Raw genomic sequence first — 24414 nt, 5'->3', positions numbered from 1 at the left:
ATTGGTGGCACGACATATTTCTGCCGTTTCATAAAGTATCCCGCCAATACCCTCACTATAGTGTTGGAATACATAGCAATCCTCTATACATGGCATCTAATGTTTTATACTACTGCCCCCCCCCCCCCTGCGGCCCCGGCCGCCAGCCACTGGGGAGAGACTATGCATCTCACAGACATATAAACTATTATTTATTTTCCTAGAGATAGCCTTCCTTCAGAATGATAGTATAGGAAAGAATAGGAAAAGAATATGCTATTGTGTCAAAAATTAAAATTAAACATCTTAGAATAGCAGGTTGCGTGAGGTAGAGTGAGGTATGGGGTATATCTATGCTATCATCTCCTAAACACAATTAACAGAAACTAAACAACATGAGAAACAAGTAACTCTAAACATCTCTGCCAACATGCCACCCTTCAAAATGAATCCCTTGTAATCTTCTCGATTCAACCTCCTTGATGGGGTGAGCAAAGTTACATCTGATCAATATAACAGGATGGCTGTTTAACCCCTGCTAGCTAACGTTTCAATAATCTAGCCTTTATCTGATATAAAAAAATGTGAATTTTTGCGATGACAGGACTTGAGTTCTCTTAATGTTTGTTGCGCCTTATATGAGGGTTGTGAAGGAAAGTGAGATATCCGCTCAGCGTAACTCCAGTGTAAAAACATAATTTATGCTTACCTGATAAATGTATTTCTCTTGTAGTGTATCCAGTCCATGGATCATCCATTACTTATGGGATATTAACTCCTCCCCAACAGGAAGTGCAAGAGGATTCACCCAGCAGAGCTGCTATATAGCTCCTCCCCTAACTGCCATTACCAGTCATTCGACCGAAAACATGCAGAGAAAGGAAAACCATAGGGTGCAGTGGTGACTGTAGTTTAATGGAAAAATTACCTGCCTTAAAGTGACAGGGCGGGCCGTGGACTGGATACACTACAAGAGAAATAAATTTATCAGGTAAGCATAAATTATGTTTTCTCTTGTTAAGTGTATCCAGTCCACGGATCATCCATTACTTATGGGATACCAATACCAAAGCTAAAGTACACGGATGACGGGAGGGACAGGCAGGCTCTTTATACGGAAGGAACCACTGCCTGAAGAACCTTTCTCCCAAAAACAGCCTCCGAAGAAGCAAAAGTGTCAAATTTGTAAAATTTGGAAAAAGTATGAAGAGAAGACCAAGTTGCAGCCTTGCAAATCTGTTCAACAGAAGCCTCATTCTTAAAGGCCCAAGTGGAAGCCACAGCTCTAGTAGAATGTGCTGTAATTCTTTCAGGAGGCTGCTGTCCAGCAGTCTCATAGGCTAACCGTATTATGCTACGAAGCCAAAAGGAGAGAGAGGTAGCCGAAGCTTTTTGACCTCTCCTCTGACCAGAATAAACGACAAACAGGGAAGACGTTTGTCGAAAATCCTTAGTTGCCTGTAGATAAAATTTCAGGGCACGGACTACATCTAGATTGTGTAGCAGACGTTCCTTTTTCGAAGAAGGATTAGGACACAAAGATGGAACCACAATCTCTTGATTGATATTCCTGTTAGTGACCACCTTAGGTAGGAACCCAGGTTTAGTACGCAGAACTACCTTGTCTGAATGAAAAATCAGATAAGGAGAATCACAATGTAAGGCAGATAACTCAGAGACTCTTCGAGCCGAGGAAATCGCCATTAAAAACAGAACTTTCCAAGATAACAACTTGATATCAATGGAATGAAGGGGTTCAAACGGAACCCCCTGTAAAACATTAAGAACTAAGTTCAAACTCCATGGTGGAGCAACAGTTTTAAACACAGGCTTGATCCTAGCTAAAGCCTGACAAAAAGCTTGAACGTCCGGAACTTCTGACAGACGTTTGTGTAAAAGAATGGACAGAGCTGAAATCTGTCCCTTTAAGGAACTAGCGGATAAACCCTTTTCTAAACCTTCTTGTAGAAAAGACAATATCCTCGGAATCCTAACCTTACTCCATGAGTAACTCTTGGATTCGCACCAATATAAGTATTTGCGCCATATCTTATGGTAAATCTTTCTGGTAACAGGCTTCCTAGCCTGTATTAAGGTATCAATAACTGACTCAGAAAAACCACGTTTTGATAAAATCAAGCGTTCAATTTCCAAGCAGTCAGCTTCAGAGAAATTAGATTTTGATGTTTGAAGGGACCCTGGATCAGAAGGTCCTGTTTCAGAGGTAGCGACCAAGGTGGACAGGATGACATGTCCACTAGATCTGCATACCAAGTCCTGCGTGGCCATGCAGGCGCTATTAGAATCACTGATGCTCTCTCCTGTTTGATTCTGGCAATCAATCGAGGAAGCATCGGGAAGGGTGGAAACACATAAGCCATCCCGAAGGTCCAAGGTGCTGTCAAAGCATCTATCAGAACCGCTCCCGGATCCCTGGATCTGGACCCGTAACGAGGAAGCTTGGTGTTCTGTCGAGACGCCATGAGATCTATCTCTGGTTTGCCCCAACGTCGAAGTATTTGGGCAAAGACCTCCGGATGAAGTTCCCACTCCCCCGGATGAAAAGTCTGACGACTTAAGAAATCCGCCTCCCAGTTCTCCACTCCCGGGATGTGGATTGCTGACAGGTGGCAAGAGTGAGACTCTGCCCAGCGAATTATCTTTGATACTTCCATCATTGCTAGGGAGCTTCTTGTCCCTCCCTGATGGTTGATGTAAGCTACAGTCGTGATGTTGTCCGACTGAAACCTGATGAACCCCCGAGTTGTTAACTGGGGCCAAGCCAGAAGGGCATTGAGAACTGCTCTCAATTCCAGAATGTTTATTGGTAGGAGACTCTCCTCCTGATTCCATTGTCCCTGAGCCTTCAGAGAATTCCAGACAGCGCCCCAACCTAGTAGGCTGGCGTCTGTTGTTACAATTGTCCAGTCCGGCCTGCTGAATGGCATCCCCCTGGACAGATGTGGCCGAGAAAGCCACCATAGAAGAGAATTTCTGGTCTCTTGATCCAGATTCAGAGTAGGGGACAAGTCTGAGTAATCCCCATTCCACTGACTTAGCATGCACAATTGCAGCGGTCTGAGATGTAGGCGTGCAAAGGGTACTATGTCCATTGCTGCTACCATTAAGCCGATCACCTCCATGCATTGAGCTACTGACGGGTGTTGAATGGAATGAAGGACACGGCATGCATTTTGAAGCTTTGTTAACCTGTCTTCTGTCAGGTAAATCTTCATTTCTACAGAATCTATAAGAGTCCCCAAGAAGGGAACTCTTGTGAGTGGAAAGAGAGAACTCTTCTTTTCGTTCACCTTCCATCCATGCGACCTTAGAAATGCCAGTACTAACTCTGTATGAGACTTGGCAGTTTGAAAGCTTGAAGCTTGTATCAGAATGTCGTCTAGGTACGGAGCTACCGCAATTCCTCGCGGTCTTAGTACCGCCAGAAGAGCACCCAGAACCTTTGTGAAGATTCTCGGAGCCGTAGCCAATCCGAATGGAAGAGCTACAAACTGGTAATGCCTGTCTAGAAAGGCAAACCTTAGATACCGGTAATGATCTTTGTGAATCGGTATGTGAAGGTAAGCATCCTTTAAATCCACTGTGGTCATGTACTGACCCTTTTGGATCATGGGTAAAATTGTCCGAATAGTTTCCATTTTGAACGATGGAACTCTTAGGAATTTGTTTAGGATCTTTAAATCCAAGATTGGCCTGAAAGTTCCCTCTTTTTTGGGAACCACAAACAGATTTGAGTAAAACCCTTGTCCTTGTTCCGACCGCGGAACCGGATGGATCACTCCCATTAATAAAAGATCTTGTACGCAGCGTAGAAACGCCTCTTTCTTTATTTGGTTTGTTGACAACCTTGACAGATGAAATCTCCCTCTTGGGGGAGAGAATTTGAAGTCTAGAAGGTATCCCTGAGATATGATCTCTAACGCCCAGGGATCCTGGACATCTCTTGCCCAAGCTTGGGCGAAGAGAGAAAGTCTGCCCCCCACTAGATCCGTTCCCGGATCGGGGGCCCTCGATTCATGCTGTCTTAGGGGCAGCAGCAGGTTTCCTGGCCTGCTTGCCCTTGTCCCAGGACTGGTTAGGTCTCCAGCCTTGTCTGTAGCGAGCAACAGCTCCTTCCTGTTTTGGTGCAGAGGAAGTTGATGCTGCTCCTGCTTTGAAATTACGAAAGGAACGAAAATTAGACTGTCTAGCCTTAGGTTTGGCTCTGTCTTGAGGCAGGGCATGGCCTTTACCTCCTGTAATGTCAGCGATAATATCTTTCAACCCGGGCCCGAATAAGGTCTGCCCTTTGAAAGGTATATTAAGCAATTTAGATTTAGAAGTAACGTCAGCTGACCAGGATTTTAGCCACAGTGCTCTGCGTGCCTGAATGGCGAATCCGGAATTCTTAGCCGTAAGTTTAGTTAAATGTACTACGGCATCTGAAATAAATGAGTTAGCTAACTTAAGGGCTTTAAGCTTGTGTGTAATCTCATCTAATGGAGCTGATTCAAGTGTCTCTTCCAGAGACTCAAACCAAAATGCTGCTGCAGCCGTGACAGGCGCAATGCATGCAAGAGGTTGCAATATAAAACCTTGTTGAACAAACATTTTCTTAAGGTAACCCTCTAACTTTTTATCCATTGGATCTGAAAAGGCACAGCTATCCTCCACCGGGATAGTGGTACGCTTAGCTAAAGTAGAAACTGCTCCCTCCACCTTAGGGACCGTTTGCCATAAGTCCCGTGTGGTGGCGTCTATTGGAAACATCTTTCTAAATATCGGAGGGGGTGAGAACGGCACACCGGGTCTATCCCACTCCTTAGTAACAATTTCAGTAAGTCTCTTAGGTATAGGAAAAACGTCAGTACTCGCCGGTACCGCAAAATATTTATCCAACCAACACATTTTCTCTGGTATTGCAACTGTGTTACAATCATTCAGAGCCACTAACACCTCCCCTAGTAATACACGGAGGTTTTCCAGCTTAAATTTAAAATTTGAAATATCTGAATCCAGTTTGTTTGGATCAGAACCGTCACCCGCAGAATGAAGCTCTCCGTCCTCATGTTCTGCAAATTGTGACGCAGTGTCTGACATGGCCCCAGAGTGATCACGCTTACCTCTTAGTTCTGGTAATTTAGCCAAAACTTCAGTCATAACAGTAGCCATATCCTGTAATGTGATTTGTAATGGCCGCCCAGATGTACTCGGCGCTACAATATCACGCACCTCCCGAGCGGGAGATGCAGGTACTGACACGTGAGGCGAGTTAGTCGGCATAACTCTCCCCTCGTTGTTTGGTGAAATATGTTCAATTTGTACAGATTGACTTTTATTTAAAGTAGCATCAATACAGTTAGTACATAAATTTCTATTGGGCTCCACTTTGGCTTTTGCACATATAGCACAGATATCTTCCTCTGAATCAGACATGTTTAACACACTAGCAAATAAACTAGCAACTTGGAAATACTTTTCAAGTAATTTACTATAATATGAAAACGTACTGTGCCTATAAGAAGCACAGAAAAAGTTATGACAGTTGAAAATTAATAAACTGAAAAGTTATAGCATCAAATCTTTTTAAAAAAACACAATTTTAGCAAAGGATTGCTCCCATTAGCAAAGGATAACTAACCCTGATAGCAGAAAAAAAAAAAAAAAAAAAATACAGAAATAAACGTTTTTTTTTATCACAGTCAACTACAATCTCACAGCTCTGCTGTGAGTGATTACCTCCCTCAAAACAAGTTTTGAAGACCCCTGAGTTCTGTAGAGATGAACCGGATCATGCAGGGAAGACAATAAACTTCTGACTGAATTTTTTGATGCGTAGCCAAAAAAGGCCCCTCCCCCTCACACATAACAGTGAGAGAGATCAGTAAACTGTCATAAATTAAATAAAACGACTGCCAAGTGGAAAAAAATAGTGCCCAAAACATTTTTTCACCCAGTACCTCAGAAAATTAAACGATTTTACATGCCAGCAAAAAACGTTTAACATTAATAAATTGAGTGTTATTAAAAAGCCTGTTGCTAGTCCCTGCAAATTAGGCTAAAGTTTTATGCATACAGTATAATTCCAGTGAAGTGCCATTCCCCAGAATACTGAAGTGTAAAATATACATACATGACAGCCTGATACCAGTTGCTGCTACTGCATTTAAGGCTGAGTTTACATTATATCGGTATGGCAGAATTTTCTCATCAATTCCATTGTCAGAAAATAATAAGCTGCTACATACCTCTTTGCAGATTAATCTGCCCGCTGTCCCCTGATCTGAAGTTTACCTCTCCTCAGATGGCCGAGAAACAGCAATATGATCTTAACTACTCCGGCTAAAATCATAGAAAAACTCAGGTAGATTCTTCTTCAAATTCTACCAGAGAAGGAATAACACACTCCGGTGCTATTATAAAATAACAAACTTTTGATTGAAGGTATGAAACTAAGTATAATCACCACAGTCCTCTCACACATCCTATCTATTCGTTGGGTGCAAGAGAATGACTGGTAATGGCAGTTAGGGGAGGAGCTATATAGCAGCTCTGCTGGGTGAATCCTCTTGCACTTCCTGTTGGGGAGGAGTTAATATCCCATAAGTAATGGATGATCCGTGGACTGGATACACTTAACAAGAGAAACAACAGGTGACTAGTCCATTTTTTTGTCCCTTGGATTAGTGTCCCTGCTGTGCCTTGCTCTGTTAACCTCCGGTTCACATGCTGAGATATGGATCCAGTAAATTTTTGAGAGCGCCCGCTCAAACAAGGTGTGCTGGTCGAGGTGATGTTCTGTGTCCCCTGATCTTTTAAGTCTGTAAAGCAAATGGCTTGCTGCTTCTCTTGTGCTGCGGACATTCTTGGTAGCAATTTAGTGGTCTGCGCAGCAAAGGCTATTGTAGGAGACTCCTGTGGTTGTGGCAAGTCAGCCAGCCCTCCCGGCTGTGAGAAATCTTCAGGCGATTCTGTGTCGAGGGAACCTTTTACATTTGAAGATCTAGTTAGGTGTGTGGCATGGGTTTCTTTATTAAGCAATATTTGCATCAGACAATCATATGGAGCCTTATCCATCATCTTGTGAAACAACATTTCAAGTCTCTCCAGCTTCTCATCCAATCGCTGCCAGTAGGATTCTCCCGCCATGTGCGCCATTTCAAGTATCGCCGTGAAGGTAGTATTTTTTTTTTTTTTTTTTTTTTTAAAGTGTGTTGATTCACTCTACTGCAGATATCTGATAATTCTTCTCGCTAGTGCAAAAAAGCTGTAATTCCCAGTTAGGAACAAGTACCTCGGATTTACCGAGGGGGAAGCGCCGCCATTAATGAGCCACCGCTCCGGCCCCTAATGTCCTTTCCAGAGATCCAATGTCAGAAATACAGCCCAATTATTAGTGATAAGCCCTCTGAGGAGCTAACAGACGTTGTAGCTATATACTGATATATTTTAGCTGTGTAGTGGTGCCTATAATCGGTGGATTTTAAGCTTCTCGATCAGAGCTCTTGGAAGTTGCGACCGGTCAGGATCGCTGTTAGGACACGCCCCCCTTCCAATTTACTTTTACTATCAAATTTGCTTCATTCTCTTGTTTTCTTATGCTGAAGGAACATTGGCCACTAGCGGAACAAATCTGGTTAGCCTATCACAAGAGACAAATGTGTGCAGGCACCAATCAGAAGCTAGCTCCCACTAGTATTCTTTTTCAGCAAGGGATACCAAGAGAACAAAGCACATTTAAAAATAGAAGTGAATTTAAAAGTGTCTTAAAATTGCATTCTCTATCTGAATCAAGTTTAATTTTTGCGTTCCTATCCCTTTAAGGAATAAAGAACTGCTTGATAAAGATGGCAATGTATTTAACTTGTACTTACATCTGCCTCATATGCAGCACAGGAGACGTTGGCGAAGCAAGAGATTCCCGGCTATAGACTCCACTTTCGCTGTAAGAGACATTGGTTGGAGAAGAAGTCATAGTTGGAGAGTCCAAGTTTAGTTCCATTTTCATAGAGTCAGGGCTATCCAGGTCTGACAAGCTGCCGGTCATCTTAGCTCTTTTCTTAGCTGCGCTGTTTCGTACATTGCGAAGAGAACTATTCATCTGCATTTAAAGAAAGATAAACATACTTTATGTGGGAATGTAAAAGAAATGAGTGCAGACCACAAGTTATTAAAGTGAATGTAAATTTTAATGCTAAAGTGCCGTTTTTTAAAAATTCGATTGATAACAGGGGCACTTTAATTCATCAAAATTTACATTTCACTCCGCTCCAGCTTCCCCCGGTCTTTGCAAGCCATTTCTGATATCGGAAATGATGGCTCTGTCATCCTCCAATCACAGCTTCCCCCCAGGGGAATCATTGTCTGATTCGAAGCCGTGATTGGAGGAAGCCGGATTCCTCATTTTAGACCCAGGAAGAGGCATTGCGACGGGCGGAGGAAGCTTGAGCGGCTGTCAAGATTAAAAGGTAAGTATTTTTTCACAACACGAATGAAAGGTAAATTTTGATGAATTAAAGTGCCCCTGTTTTTAATCGAATTTTTAAAAACCGGGTACTTTAGCATCAAAATTTACATTAACTTTAAAGTACATCAAGAATGTTATGTGAGAAGTGCTGTATATTTTGTAGTTCTGGAATACTGATTAAAAAGATTAATTTTTGTTAAAAGATGTTTTTTGTTCTTCCCCCTTTATATTCATTTTTAAAAAAGCATAATAAAGCAATAATAAACAATGCCTGCCCAAAAGGGGTTAAACATATAGTTAAAAGGACATGAAAGCCATATTTTTTTCTCTCATGATTTAGAAAGAAAATTCAATTTTAAACAACTCTCCAATTTACTTCTATTATCTAATTTGCTTCATTCTCTTAATATCCTTTGTTGAAAAGCATATCTAGATAGACTCAGTAGCTGCTGATTGGTGGCTGCACATAGATGCTTCATGTGATTGGCTCACCCATGTGCATTGCTATTTCTTCAACAAAGGATATCTAAAGAATGAAGCAAATTAGATAATAGAAGTAAATTGGAATGTTGTTTAAAATTGTATTCTCTAACTAAATCATGAAAGAAAAATGTTGGGTTTAGTGTCCCTTTAAAGTCCACTCAGCCCTGTTCAGGAACAGTGTGACTGAGCATCTGGTCCAGAAGTTTAAAGGGACATGAAACCCAAATGTTTTTCTTTCATGGTTCAGATAAAGCATGCGATTTTAAACAACTTTCCAATTTACTTCTATTATCTACTTTACTTTTATCTCTTGGTGTCCTTTGTTGGAAATCAAACCTATGTAGACTCAGCAAGCTCCAAGCAGTGCATTGCTACTCCTTCAATAACATATAGCAAAAGAATAAAGCAAATTTCATAACAGAAGTTAATTGGAAAGTGGTTATAACTGTGTGCTCTCTCTGAATCAAGAAACATTTGGTTTTATCTGCCTTTAACTATGTGATCAATTCATTGGAAATTACATGAAAGTATTTGACCAAGAATTGTATTACTACATTAAAGGGATTGATTTATTGCATCCATTTACATAAATACAGTATATAAGAATGAATTAATCATATTAGTGTCCAAAGAATCACTAATTATACATATTAATTACGTATACATTAAACAATAGATGCTGTAAATCTCCTTACTGTGAGAGAGGTGGTAATATTGCATCCCTATACAAGAAATATATAAGAATGAAATTAATCATATTAGTGACCAGAGAATCACCAAGAAAAATATGTATTTTACACAACACAAAAAGATTGCTGTAACAGACACTATGAGAGAGATTGTAATATTGCCCACATATATATGTATAAAATATGCAAGTATGACTTTATATCATACAAAAATATTTCAGAAACAGTAAACACTATGTTCTGAAATATTAGCATGAATATCATTTATATCAATATATTGTATATCCCTTAGGAGGAGGACAATCGTACAAATAAAGATGATTCAGGTAGAGAATACAATTTTAAACAACATTCCAATTTACTTCTATTATCTAATTTGCTTCATTCTTTAGATATCCTTTGCTGAAGAAATAGCAATGCACATGGCTGAGCCAACCACATGAGGCATCTATGTGTAGCCACCAATCAGCAGCTAATAAGCCTATCTAGATATGCTTTTCAGCAAAGGATATCAAGAGAATGAATTTAAAATTGAATGCTCTTTCTAAATCATGACAGAAAAAACGTGGGTTTCATGTCCCTTTAATATCCTAAGACATTATTTATATACCAGATGTAGAATACATTTAATTGCCAGTAATTGGTAGCGAACATCAAGGAATCCCTTAAAGGGACAGGAAACCCCAACATTTTATTTCATGATTTGGATAGAACATACAATTTGAAACAACTTTTCAACTTTCTTCCATTATTACATTTGTTTTGTTCTCTTGTTATTCTTTGCTGAAGGAACAGCATTGCACTACTGGCAGCAAGATGAACACATCTAGTTAGCCAATCACAAAAGACAAATGTGTTCAGGCACCAATTAGCAGCAGCTCCCACTAGTGTAGGATATGTGCATACTCATTTTCAACAAGGGATACCAAGAGAACAAAGCACATTTGAAAATAGAAGTGAATTTAAAAGTGGCTTAGAATGACATGCTCTATCTGAATCATGCAAGTTTAATTTTGACTTTTCTATCCCTTTAAGGAAAGTGTATAAAAAAAAAGGTCCTTTTTTTTCATGCTATTGTTTTAAAGTTCCCCTGAAATAAACATTAACAGGGACACTAGGACATTGCACTGCTGTTAAAATAAGGACCCCCATGGTGCAAGCAAAAGGAGCGCGCCAAAACAACACTGCCTTGGCGGGGAGCGACGTTTTTACATGCGCAACACCACAGATGCAGTTAAAAACAAACCTCAGATGCAGTTCAACACAAACCTCTTCAGGGTCATCTTCCTCGTCATCTTTTAAGCATAGATCTGAAAGATCAATTCCAAGTTTTTCGTCTTCTAGAGTATTTTCAGTTATTTTTCTCTGGTTATTTACTTGGTTGCTAGTAACAATACCGTTACTTGGAGACAAAGGAGCAATTTTAGTTATAGGAGGAACTGGTCGAGTTCTGTTAAGGTCTTTTCGAGCAGATGGAACTCTCACCATTGCAGCTTTTAACCGAATTGGAGATTCATTTTTTCCTGCTTGAAAAATGGAAAAATGTATTAACATTTATTTTCAGTAAAAAGAATTGTCAGATTGAAAAAGTAAACGGATGTTGATTTTAATCAAAAACCTCAATTGCGTTAACCTGTCCTGTTTTAGCAGAATATGTGACCAAATAAAACCTATAAAAACTCATTTTGCATCTTTTCACAGATATTGAACTGATGGAAAAGAGAGCACTGATTTTGTACTTTAAAATTAAAAAAAACCTCATGATTCAGGTAGAGCAACCAAGAAATTTTAAATAACTTTCCATTTTACTGCTATCAAACTTTCTTTGTTTTTCAGCAAAGGATACCAAAAGTACATACATATGTAGACTCAGAAGCAGCAATGCATTACTAGGAGCTGTGGATTGGCTCTTGTAACCTAAATGTGTTCAGCTAGCTCCCAGTAGTGCATTACTGCTTCTTCCATAAAGGATACCAAGCAAACAAAGCTAATTAGAAAACAGAACTTTGAAGTAATTTGGAAAGTTGTTTAAAATTGATTGCTCTATGCTCTGAATCATGAAAGAAAGAAATTGGGTTTCATATACCTTAAAGGGACACTGAACCCAAATGTTTTCTTTCGTAATTCAGATAGAACATGCAATTTTAAGCCACTTTCTAATTTACTCCTATTATCAAATTTTCTTCATTCTCTTGGTATCTTTATTTGAAAAGCAATAATGTAAGTTTAGATGCCGTCCCATTTTTGGTTAACAACCTGGGTTGTTTTTGCCGATTGGTGGATAACTTCACCCACCGATAAACAAGTGCTGTCCAGCGTGCTAAATCAAAAAATGTCTGGCTCTTTAGCTTAGATGCCTTCTTTTTCAAATAAAGATAGCAAGAGAATGAGGAAAAACATAATTTATGTAAGAACATACCTGATAAATTCATTTCTTTCATATTAGCAAGAGTCCATGAGCTAGTGACGTATGGGATATACATTCCTACCAGGAGGGGCAAAGTTTCCCAAACCTCAAAATGCCTATAAATACACCCCTCACCACACCCACAAATCAGTTTAACGCATAGCCAAGAAGTGGGGTGATAAGACAAAAGTGCGAAAGCATAAAAAAATAAGGAATTGGAATAATTGTGCTTTATACAAAAAAATCATAACCACCACAAAAAGGGTGGGCCTCATGCACTCTTGCCAATATGAAAGAAATGAATTTATCAGGTAAGTTCTTACATAAATTATGTTTTCTTTCATGTAATTAGCAAGAGTCCATGAGCTAGTGACGTATGGGATAATGACTACCCAAGATGTGGATCTTCCACGCAAGAGTCACTAGAGAGGGAGGGATAAAATAAAGACAGCCAATTCCGCTGAAAATAATCCACACCCAAAATAAAGTTTAAATCTTATAATGAAAAAAACTGAAATCATAAGCAGAAGAATCAAACTGAAACAGCTGCCTGAAGTACTTTTCTACCAAAAACTGCTTCAGAAGAAGAAAACACATCAAAATGGTAGAATTTAGTAAAAGTATGCAAAGAAGACCAAGTTGCTGCTTTGCAAATCTGATCAACCGAAGCTTCATTCCTAAACGCCCAGGAAGTAGAAACTGACCTAGTAGAATGAGCTGTAATCCTTTGAGGCGGAGTTTTACCCGACTCGACATAAGCATGATGAATTAAAGATTTCAACCAAGATGCCAAAGAAATGGCAGAGGCCTTCTGATCTTTCCTATAACTGGAAAAGATAACAAATAGACTAGAAGTCTTTCGGAAAGACTTAGTAGCTTCAACATAATATTTCAAAGCTCTAACTACATCCAAAGAATGCAATGATCTCTCCTAAGAATTCTTAGGATTAGGACACAATGAAGGAACCACAATTTCTCTACTAATGTTGTTAGAATTCACAACCTTAGGTAAAAATTTAAAAGAAGTTTGCAACACCGCCTTATCCTGATGAAAAATCAGAAAAGGAGACTCACAAGAAAGAGCAGATAATTCAGAAACTCTTCTAGCAGAAGAGATGGCCAAAAGAAACAAAACTTTCCAAGAAAGTAATTTAATGTCTAGTGAATGCATAGGTTCAAACGGAGGAGCTTGAAGAGCCCCCAGAACCAAACTCAAACTCCAAGGAGGAGAAATTGACTTAATAACAGGTTTTATACGAACCAAAGCTTGTACAAAACAATGAATATCAGGAAGATTAGCAATCTTTCTGTGAAAAAGAACAGAAAGAGCAGAGATTTGTCCTTTCAAGGAACTTGCAGACAAACCTTTATCCAAACCATCCTGAAGAAACTGTAAAATTCTCGGAATTCTAAAAGAATGCCAGGAAAAATGATGAGAAAGACACCAAGAAATATAAGTCTTCCAGACTCTATAATATATCTTCCTAGATACAGATTTACGAGCCTGTAACATAGTATTAATCAAAGAGTCAGAGAAACCTCTTTGACTAAGAATCAAGCGTTCAATCTCCATACCTTCAAATTTAAGGATTTGAGATCCTGATGGAAAAAAGGACCTTGTGACAGAAGGTCTGGTCTTAACGGAAGAGTCCACAGTTGGCAAGAGGCCATCTGGACAAGATCCGCATACCAAAACCTGTGAGGCCATGCTGGAGCCACCAGCAGAACAAACGAGCATTCCTTCAGAATCTTGGAGATTACTTTTGGAAGAAGAACTAGAGGCGGAAAGATATAGGCAGGATGATACTTCCAAGGAAGTGACAATGCATCCACTGCTTCCGCCTGAGGATCCCTGGATCTGGACAGATACCTGGGAAGTTTCTTGTTTAGATGAGAAGCCATCAGATCTATTTCTGGAAGTCCCCACATTTGAACAATCTGAAGAAATACCTCTGGGTGAAGAGACCATTCGCCCGGATGTAACGTTTGGCGACTGAGATAATCCGCTTCCCAATTGTCTATACCTGGGATATGAACCGCAGAAATTAGACAGGAGCTGGATTCCGCCCATACCAGTATTCGAGATACAGTACTTCTTTCATAGCCAGAGGACTATGAGTCTCTCCTTGATGATTGATATATGCCACAGTTGTGACATTGTCTGTCTGAAAACAAATGAACGATTCTCTCTTTAGAAGACGCCATGACTGAAGAGCTCTGAAAATTGCACGGAGTTCCAAAATATTGATTGGTAATCTCACCTCCTGAGATTCCCAAACCCCTTGTGCTGTCAGAGACCCCCAAACAGCTCCCCAACCTGTCAGACTTGCATCTGTTGAAATCACAGTCCAGGTCGGAAGAACAAAAGAAGCCCCCTGAACTAAACAATGGTGATCTGTCCACCACGTCAGAGAGTGTCGTACAATCGGTTTTAAAGATATCAATTGAGATATCTTTGTGTAATCCCTGCACCACTGGTTCAGCATACAGAGCTGAAGAGGTCGCATGTGAAAACGAGCAAAGGGGATCGCGTCCGATGCAGCAGTCATAAGACCTAGAATTTCCATACATAAGGCTACCGAAGGGAATGATTGAGACTGAAGGTTTCGACAAGCTGAAATCAATTTTAGACGTTTCTTGTCCGTTAGTGACAGAGTCATGGACACTGAATCTATCTGGAAACCTAAAAAGGTTACCCTTGTCTGAGGAATCAATGAACTTTTCGGTAAATTGATCCTCCAACCATGATCTTGAAGAAACAATACAAGTCGATTCGTATGAGATTCTGCTAATTGTGAAGACTGAGCAAGTACCAAGATATCGTCCAAATAAGGAAATACCACAATACCCTGTTCTCTGATTACAGACAGAAGGGCACCGAGAACCTTTGTAAAAATCCTTGGAGCTGTTGCTAAGCCAAACGGCAGAGCCACAAACTGGTAATGCTTGTCTAGGAAAGAGAATTTCAGAAACTGAAAGTGATCTGGATGAATCGGAATATGCAGATATGCATCCTGTAAATCTATTGTGGACATATAATGCCCTTGCTGAACAAAAGGCAGGATAGTCCTTATAGTTACCATTTTGAATGTTGGTATCCTTACATAACTATTCAATATTTTTAAATCCAGAACTGGTCTGAAGGAATTCTCCTTCTTTGGTACAATGAAGAGATTTGAATAAAACCCCATCCCCTGTTCCAGAACTGGAACTGGCATAATTACTCCAGCCAACTCTAGATCTGAAACACATTTCAGAAATTCTTGAGCCTTCACTGGATTTACTGGGACACGGGAAAGAAAAAATCTTTTTGCAGGAGGCCTTATCTTGAAGCCAATTCTGTACCCTTCTGAAACAATGTTCTGAATCCAATGATTGTGAATTGAATTGATCCAAATTTCTTTGAAAAATCGTAATCTGCCCCCTACCAGCTGGGCTGGAATGAGGGCCGCACCTTCATGTGGACTTTGGAGCTGGCTTTGGTTTTCTAAAAGGCTTGGATTTATTCCAGACTGGAGATGGTTTCCAAACTGATACCGCTCCTGCGGGTGAAGGATCAGGCTTTTGTTCCTTATTGTGACGAAAGGAACGAAAACGATTATTAGACCTAAATTTACCTTTAGATTTTTTATCCTGTGGTAAAAAAGTTCCTTTCCCTCCAGTAACAGTTGAGATAATAGAATCCAACTGTGAACCAAATAATTTATTACCCTAGAAAGGGAAAGCAAAGTTGACTTAGAAGACATATCAGCATTCCAAGCTTTAAACCATAAAGCTCTTCTAGCTAAAATGGCTAGAGACATATACCTGACATCAACCCTAATGATATCAAAGATGGCATCACAAATAAAGTTATTAGCATGTTGAAGAAGATTAACAATGCTATGAGAATTATGATCTGTTACTTGTTGCGCTAAAGCTTCCAACCAAAAAGTTGAAGCTGCAGCAACATCCGCTAAAGATATAGCAGGTCTAAGAAGATTACCTGAACATAAATAAGCTTTTCTTAGAAAGGATTCAATTTTCCTATCTAAAGGATCCTTAAAGGAAGTACTATCTGCCGTAGGAATAGTAGTACGTTTAGCAAGAGTAGAGATAGCCCCATCAACCTTAGGGATTTTGTCCCAAAACTCTAATCTGTCAGATGGCACAGGATATAATTGCTTAAAACGTAAATGAATTACCCAAATTATTCCATTCCCTGGAGATTACTTCAGAAATGGCATCAGGGACAGGAAAAACTTCTGGAATAACTACAGGAGATTTAAAAACCTTATTTAAACGTTTAGATTTAGTATCAAGAGGACCAGAATCCTCTATTTCTAATGCAATTAAGACTTCTTTAAGTAAAGAACGAATAAATTCCATTTTGAATAAATATGAAGATTTATCAGCATCAACCTCTGAAACAGAATCCTCTGAACCAGAGGAATCATTATCAGAATGATGATGTTCATTTAAAAATTCATCTGAAAAATGAGAAGTTTTAAAAGACCTTTTACGTTTACTAGGAGGAATAACAGACATAGCCTTATTAATGGATTTAGAAACAAAATCTCTTATGTTAACAGGAACACTCTGAGTATTAGATGTTGATGGAACAACAACAGGTAAAGTAACATTACTAAAGGAAATATTATCTGCATTAACAAGTTTGACATGACATTCATTACAAACAACAGCTGGAGGAACAGATACCACAAGTTTACAGCAAATACACTTAACTTTGGTAGATCCAGCACTAGGCAGCGATTTTCCAGAAGTATCTTCTGACTCAGGGTCAATCTGGGACATCTTGCAATATGTAATAGAAAAAACAACATATAAAGCAAAATTGATCAAATTCCTTAAATGACAGTTTCAGGAATGGGAAAAAATGCCAGTGAACAAGCTTCTAGCAACCAGAAGCAATAAACAAAGAGACTTAAATAATGTGGAGACAATAGTGACGCCCATATTTTTTAGCGCCAAAAAAAAAAGACGCCCACATTATTTGGCGCCTAAATGCTTTTGGCGCCAAAAATGACGCCACTTCCGGAACGCAGACACTTTTGGCGCCAAAAAACGTCAAAAATGACGCAACTTCCGGCGACACGTATGACGCCGGAAACAAAGAAAAAAATTTTGCGCCAAAAAAGTCAGCGCCAAGAATGACGCAATAAAATGAAGCATTTTCAGCCCCCGCGAGCCTAACAGCCCACAGGGAAAAAGTAAAATTTTAAGGTAAGAAAAAAATTGATTTATTCATATGCATTATCCCAAATATGAAACTGACTGTCTGAAATAAGGAACATTGAACATCCTGAATCAAGGCAAATAAATGTTTGAACACATATATATTTATATAAAAGTGCCCAACCATAGCTTAGAGTGTCAAAGAAAATAAGACTTACTTACCCCAGGACACTCATCTACATGTAGTAGAAAGCCAAACCAGTCCTGAAACGAGAATCAGTAGAGGTAATGGTATATATAAGAGTATATCGTCGATCTGAAAAGGGAGGTAAGAGATGAATCTCTACGACCGATAACAGAGAACCTATGAAATAGACCCCGTAGAAGGAGATCATTGAATTCAAATAGACAATACTCTCTTCACATCCCTCTGACATTCACTGCACGCTGAGAGGAAAACCGGGCTCCAAACTGCTGCAGAGCGCATATCAATGTAGAATCTAGCACAAACTTACTTCACCACCTCCATAGGAGGAAAAGTTTGTAAAACTGATTTGTGGGTGTGGTGAGAGGTGTATTTATAGGCATTTTGAGGTTTGGGAAACTTTGCCCCTCCTGGTAGGAATGTATATCCCATACGTCACTAGCTCATGGACTCTTGCTAATTACATGAAAAAAAAACTAAATTTATACTTACCTGAAAAATTTCTTTCTTTCCGGATATGGTGAGTCCACGGTATCATCATCAATTACTGTTGGGAATATCACTACTGGTCAGCAGGAGGAGGCAAAGAGCACCACAGCAAAGCTGTTAAATATCACTTCCCTTCCCACAACCCCCAGTCATTCAACCAAAGGTAAATGGAGAAAACATAATTTATGGAAGAACTTACCTGATAAATTCATTTCTTTCATATTGGCAAGAATCCATGAGCTAGTGACATATGGGATATACAATCCTACCACGAGGGGCAAAGTTTCCCAAACCTCAAAATGCCTATTAATACACCCCTCACCACACCCACAATTCAGTTTAACAAATAACCAAGCATTGGGGTGATAAAGAAAGGAGTAGAAAGCATCAACAAACTAAATTTGGAAATAATTGTGCTTTATACAAAAAATCATAATCACCATAAAAAGGGTGGGCCTCATGGACTCTTGCCAATATGAAATAAATGAATTTATCAGGTAAGTTCTTACATAAATTATGTTTTCTTTCATGTAATTGTCAAGAGTCCATGAGCTAGTGACATATGGGATATCAATACCCAAGATGTGGATCTCCACTCAAGAGTCACTAGAGAGGGAGGGAATAAAATAAAAACAGTCATAATCTGCTGAAAAAAATTAATCCACAACCCAAAAAACATAATTTATGTAAGAACTTACCTGATAAATTCATTTCTTTCATATTAGCAAGAGTCCATGAGCTAGTGACGTATGGGATATACATTCCTACCAGGAGGGGCAAAGTTTCCCAAACCTTAAAATGCCTATAAATACACCCCTCACCACACCCACAATTCAGTTTAACGAATAGCCAAAAGGTGGGGTGATAAAAAAGGAGCGAAAGTATCAAAATAAGGAATTGGAATAATTGTGCTTTATACAAAAAAATGATAACCACCACAAAAAGGGTGGGCCTCATGAACTCTTGCTAATATGAAAGAAATGAATTTATCAGGTAAGTTCTTACATAAATTATGTTTTCTTTCATGTAATTAGCAAGAGTCCATGAACTAGTGACGTATGTGATAATAAATACCCAAGATGTGGAACTTCCATGCAAGAGTCACTAGAGAGGGAGGGATAAAATAAAGACAGCCAATTCCGCTGAAAAATAATAATAATCCACAACCCAAATCAAAAGTTTTAATCTCAATAATGAAAAAAACTGAAATTATAAGCAGAGGAATCAAACTGAAACAGCTGCCTGAAGTACTTTTCTACCAAAAACTGCTTCAGAAGAAGAAAACACATCAAAATGGTAGAATTTAGTAAAAGTATGCAAAGAAGACCAAGTAGCTGCTTTGAAAATCTGATCAACAGAAGCTTCATTCCTAAACGCCCAGGAAGTAGAAACTGACCTAGTAGAATGAGCCATAATTCTTTGAGGCGGGGATTTATTTACCCGACTCTACATAAGCATGATGAATCAAAGACTTTAACCAAGACACCAAAGAAATGGCGGAGGCCTTCTGACCTTTTCTGGACCCAGAAAAGATAACAAATAGACTAGAAGTCTTTCTAAAATCTTTAGTAGCTTCAACATAATATTTCAAAGCTCTTACTACATCCAAAGAATGTAAAGATCTCTCCTTTGAATTTGTAGGATTAGGACACAATGAAGGAACAACAATTTCTCTACTAATGTTGTTAGAATTCACAACCTTAGGTAAAAATTTAAATGAAGTCCGCAACACAGCCTTATCCTGATGAAAAATCAGAAAAGTAGATTCACAAGAAAAAGCAGATAATTCAGAAACTCTTCTAGCAGAAGAGATGGCCAAAAGGAACAAAACTTTCCAAGAAAGTAATTTAATGTCCAGAGAATGCATAGGTTCAAACGGAGGAGCTTGTAAAGCCCTCAGAACCAAATTAAGACTCCAAGGAGGAGAGATTGACTTAATGACAGGTTTGATTCGAATCAAAGCCTGTACAAAACAATGAATATCAGGAAGATTAGCAATCTTTCTGTGAAAAAGAACAGAGAGAGCAGAGATTTGTCCTTTCAAGGAACTTGCAGACAAACCTTTATCCAAACCATCCTGAAGAAACTGTAAAATTCTAGGAATTCTAAAAGAATGCCAGGAGAATTTATGAGAAGAACACCAAGAAATGTAAGTCTTCCAGACTCGATAATAAATCTTCCTAGACACAGATTTACGAGCCTGTAACATAGTATTAATTACTGAGTCAGAGAAACCTCTATGACTAAGAATCAAGCGTTCAATTTCCATACCTTCAAATTTAAAGATTTGAGATCCTGATGGAAAAAAGGGCCTTGAGATAGAAGGTCTGGTCTTAACGGAAGAGTCCACGGTTGGCAACTGGCCATCCGAATGAGATCCGCATACCAAAACCTGTGAGGCCATGCTGGAGCCACCAGCAGTACAAACGAACATTCCATTAGAATTTTGGAAATCACTTTTGGAAGGAGAACTAGAGGCGGGAAAATGTAAGCAGGATGATAACACCAAGGAAGTGTCAGCGCATCCCCTGCTTCCGCCTGAAAATCCCTGGACCTGGACAGATACCTGGGAAGTTTCTTGTTTAGATGAGAGGCCATCAGATCTATTTCTGGAAGTCCCCAGATTTGAACAATCTGAAGAAATACCTCTGGATGAAGGGACCATTCGCCCGGATGCAACGTCTGGCGACTGAGATAATCCGCTTCCCAATTGTCTACACCTGGGATGTGAACCGCAGAGATTAGACAGGAGCTGGATTCCGCCCAAACAAGTATCCGAGATACTTCTTTCATAGCCTGAGGACTGTGAGTCCCACACTGATGATTGACATATGCCACGGTTGTGACATTGTCTGTCTGAAAACAAATAAACGATTCTCTCTTCAGAGGAGGCCAGAACTGAAGAGCTCTGAAAATCGCACGGAGTTCCAAAATGTTTATCGGTAATCTCGCCTCCTGAGATTCCCAAACCCCCTGCGCCGTCAGAGATCCCCATACAGCTCCCCAACCTGACAGACTCGCATCTGTTGAGATCACAGTCCAGGTTGGACGAACAAAAGAAGCCCCTTGGACTAAACGATGGTGATCTATCCACCACATCAGAGAGTGTCGTACATTGGGATTTAAGGATATTAATTGTGATATTTTTGTATAATCCCTGCACCATTGGTTCAGCATACAAAGCTGAAGAGGTCGCATGTGAAAACGAGCAAAAGGGATCGCGTCCGATGCAGCAGTCATGAGACCTAGAATTTCCATGCATAAAGCTACCGAAGGGAATGATTGAGACTGAAGGTTTCGACAGGCTGAAACCAATTTCAGACGTCTCTTTTCTGTTAGAGACAAGGTCATGGAGACTGAATCTATTTGAAAACCCAAAAAGGTTACCTTTGTCTGAGGAATCAACGAACTCTTTGGTAAATTGATCCTCCAACCATGTCTTTGAAGAAACGACACAAGTTGATTCGTATGAGATTCTGCAGAATGTGAAGACTGAGCAAGTACCAAGATATCGTCCAAATAAGGAAATACCGCAATACCCTGTTCTCTGATTACAGAGAGAAGGGCACCGAGAACCTTTGAAAAGATCCTTGGAGCTGTTGCGAGGCCAAATGGAAGGGCCACAAACTGGTAATGCTTGTCTAGAAAAGAGAATCTCAGAAACTGAAAGTGATCTGGATGAATCGGAATATGAAGATATGCATCCTGTAAATCTATTGTGGACATATAATGCCCTTGCTGAACAAAAGGCAGAATAGTCCTTATAGTCACCATTTTGAATGTTGGTATCCTTACATAACGATTCAATATCTTTAGATCCAGAACTGGTCTGAAGGAATTCTCCTTCTTTGGTACAATGAATAAATTTGAGTAAAACCCCAGACCCTGTTCCAGGACTGGAACTGGCACAATTACTCCAGCCAAATCTAGATCTGAAACACATTTCAGAAATGCCTGAGCCTTCACTGGGTTTATTGGAATGCGCGAGAGAAAAAATCTCTTCGCAGGCGGCCTTACCTTGAAAACTATTCTGTACCCTTGTGAAACAATGTTCTGAATCCAAAGACTGTGAATCGAATTGATCCAAATGTCTTTGACCTTTTACGTTTACTGGAAGGAGGAATAACAGACATAGCCTTCCTAATGGATTTAGAAACAAAATCTTTTATATTAACAGGAACATCCTGAGTATTAGATGTTGAGGGAACAGCAACAGGTAATGGTATATTACTAATGGAAATACTATCTGCATTAGCAAGCTTATCATGACATTCATCACAAACTACAGCCGGAGGAACAGTTACCACAAGTTTACAACAAATGCACTTAACTTTGGTAGAACCAGCATCAGGCAGCGTCTTTCCAGAAGTAGATTCTGATCCAGGGTCAATCTGAGACATCTTGCAATATGTAATAGAAAAAACAACATATAAAGCAAAATTATCAAATTCCTTAAATGACAGTTTCAGGAATGGGAAAAAATGCCAATGAACAAGCCTCTAGCAACCAGAAGCAATGAAAACTGAGACTGAAATAATGTGAAAAAAAGGTGGAGACAAGAATGACGCCCACATTTTTAGCGCCAAAAAAGACGCCCACATTATTGGCGCCTTAAATTTTTTGGCGCCAAGAATGACGCCACATCCGGTGACGCCGACACTTTTGGCGCAAAAAGTCAAAAAAATTACGCAATCACGAACAAAAAAAAAAAAAATTGCGCCAAAAAAGTCTGCGCCAAGAATGACGCAATAAATTGAAGCATTTTCAGCCCCCGCGAGCCTAACAGCCCACAGGGAAAAAAGTCAATTTGAAACAATTTTATTATTCATATGCATTATCCCAAATAATGAAACTGACTGTCTGAAATAAGGAATATTGATCATCCTGAATCAAGATAAATATAAGTTTAAAGACATATATTTAGAACTTTATATATAAAGTGCCCAACCATAGCTTAGAGTGTCACAAAAAATAAGACTTACTTACCCTAGGACACTCATCTACATATAGTAAATAGCCAAACCAGTACTGAAACGAGAATCAGTAGAGGTAATGGTATATAAGAGTATATCGTCGATCTGAAAAGGGACGTAAGAGATGAATCTCTACGACCGATAACAGAGAACCTATGAAATAGATCCTGTAGAAGGAGACCATTGAATTCAAATAGGCAATACTCTCTTCACATCCCTCTGACATTCACTGCACTCAGAGGAAAACCGGGCTCCAGCCTGCTGCGAAGCGCATATCAACGTAGAATCTAGCACAAACTTACTTCACCACCTCCACGGGAGGCAAAGTTTGTAAAACTGAATTGTGGGTGTGGTGAGGGGTGTATTTATAGGCATTTTAAGGTTTGGGAAACTTTGCCCCTCCTGGTAGGAATGTATATCCCATACGTCACTAGCTCATGGACTCTTGCTAATTACATGAAAGAAATAGAAGTTTATTTCATTTGAAAGAAAAAAAACAAATCAAAAGCAGAGGAATCAAACTGAAACAGTTGCCTGAAGAACTTTTCTACCAAAAACTGCTTCCGAAAAAGCAAATACATCAAAACGGTAGAATTTAGTAAATGAATGCAAAGAGGACCAAGTTCCCGCTTTGCAAATCTGATCAACTGAAGCTTCATTCTTAAAAGCCCACGAAGTGGAGACTGATCTAGTAGAATGAGCTGTAATTCTCTGAGACGGGGCCTGACCAGACTCAAAATAAACTTGATGAATCAAAAGTTTCAACCAAGAAGCCAAGGAAATAGCAGAAGCCTTCTGACCTTTCCTAGGACTAGAAAATAAAACAAATAGACTGGAAGTCTTCCTGAAATCTTTAGTAGCTTCCACATAATATTTCAAAGCTCTTATCGCATCCAAAGAGTGGAAGGAACTTTCCAAAGAATTCTTAGGATTAGGACACAAGGAAGGGACAACAATTTCTCTACTAATGTTGTTAGAATTCACAACCTTAGGTAAAAATTATAAAGAAGTCTGCAAAATTGCCTTATCCTGATGAAAAAATCAGAAAAGGAGACTCACAAGAAGAAGCAGATAGCTCAGAAACTCTTCTAGCAGAAGAGATGGCCAACAGGAACAACATTTTCCAAGAAAGTAGTTTAATGTCCAAAAAATGCATAGGTTCAAATGGAAGAACCTGTAAAGCTGTCAGTACCAAATAAAGACTCCAAGGAGGAGAAATTGATTAAATAACAGGCTTAATAAGAACTAAAGCCTGTACAAAACAGTGTATATCAGGAAGTATAGCAATCTTTCTGTGAAATAAAACAGAAAGAGCGGAGATTTGTCTTTTCAAGGAACTTGCAGACAAACCCTTAACCAAACCATCCTGAAGAAACTGTAAAATCTAGGAATTCTAAAAGAATGCCAGTAGAATTTATGAGAAGAACACCATGAAATGTAAGTCTTCCAAACTCTATAATAAATCTTTCTAGAAACAGATTTACAAGTTTGTAACATAGTATTAATCACTGAGTCAGAGAAAACCTCTATGACTTAGTACTAAGCGT

General features: G+C 39.3%; 1 protein-coding gene across 1 annotated transcript in view; it reads right to left on the bottom strand.

Moving 5' to 3' along the window:
- The window catches only part of TOGARAM1 (TOG array regulator of axonemal microtubules 1), a 334226-nt gene that overhangs the window by 212206 nt on the left and 97606 nt on the right, over positions 1-24414 (bottom strand). Inside the window, 2 exon segments of the mRNA XM_053697849.1 lie at positions 7854-8080; positions 10888-11144. Coding sequence (XP_053553824.1) covers positions 7854-8080; positions 10888-11144 — 484 coding nt within the window.

Source organism: Bombina bombina, chromosome 1, assembly GCF_027579735.1.
Source record: "Bombina bombina isolate aBomBom1 chromosome 1, aBomBom1.pri, whole genome shotgun sequence".
NCBI classification, from domain to species: domain Eukaryota; kingdom Metazoa; phylum Chordata; class Amphibia; order Anura; family Bombinatoridae; genus Bombina; species Bombina bombina.
The sequence above is the reverse complement of the archived record's forward strand: the minus strand, read 5'-3'. Positions and strand labels throughout refer to the sequence as shown.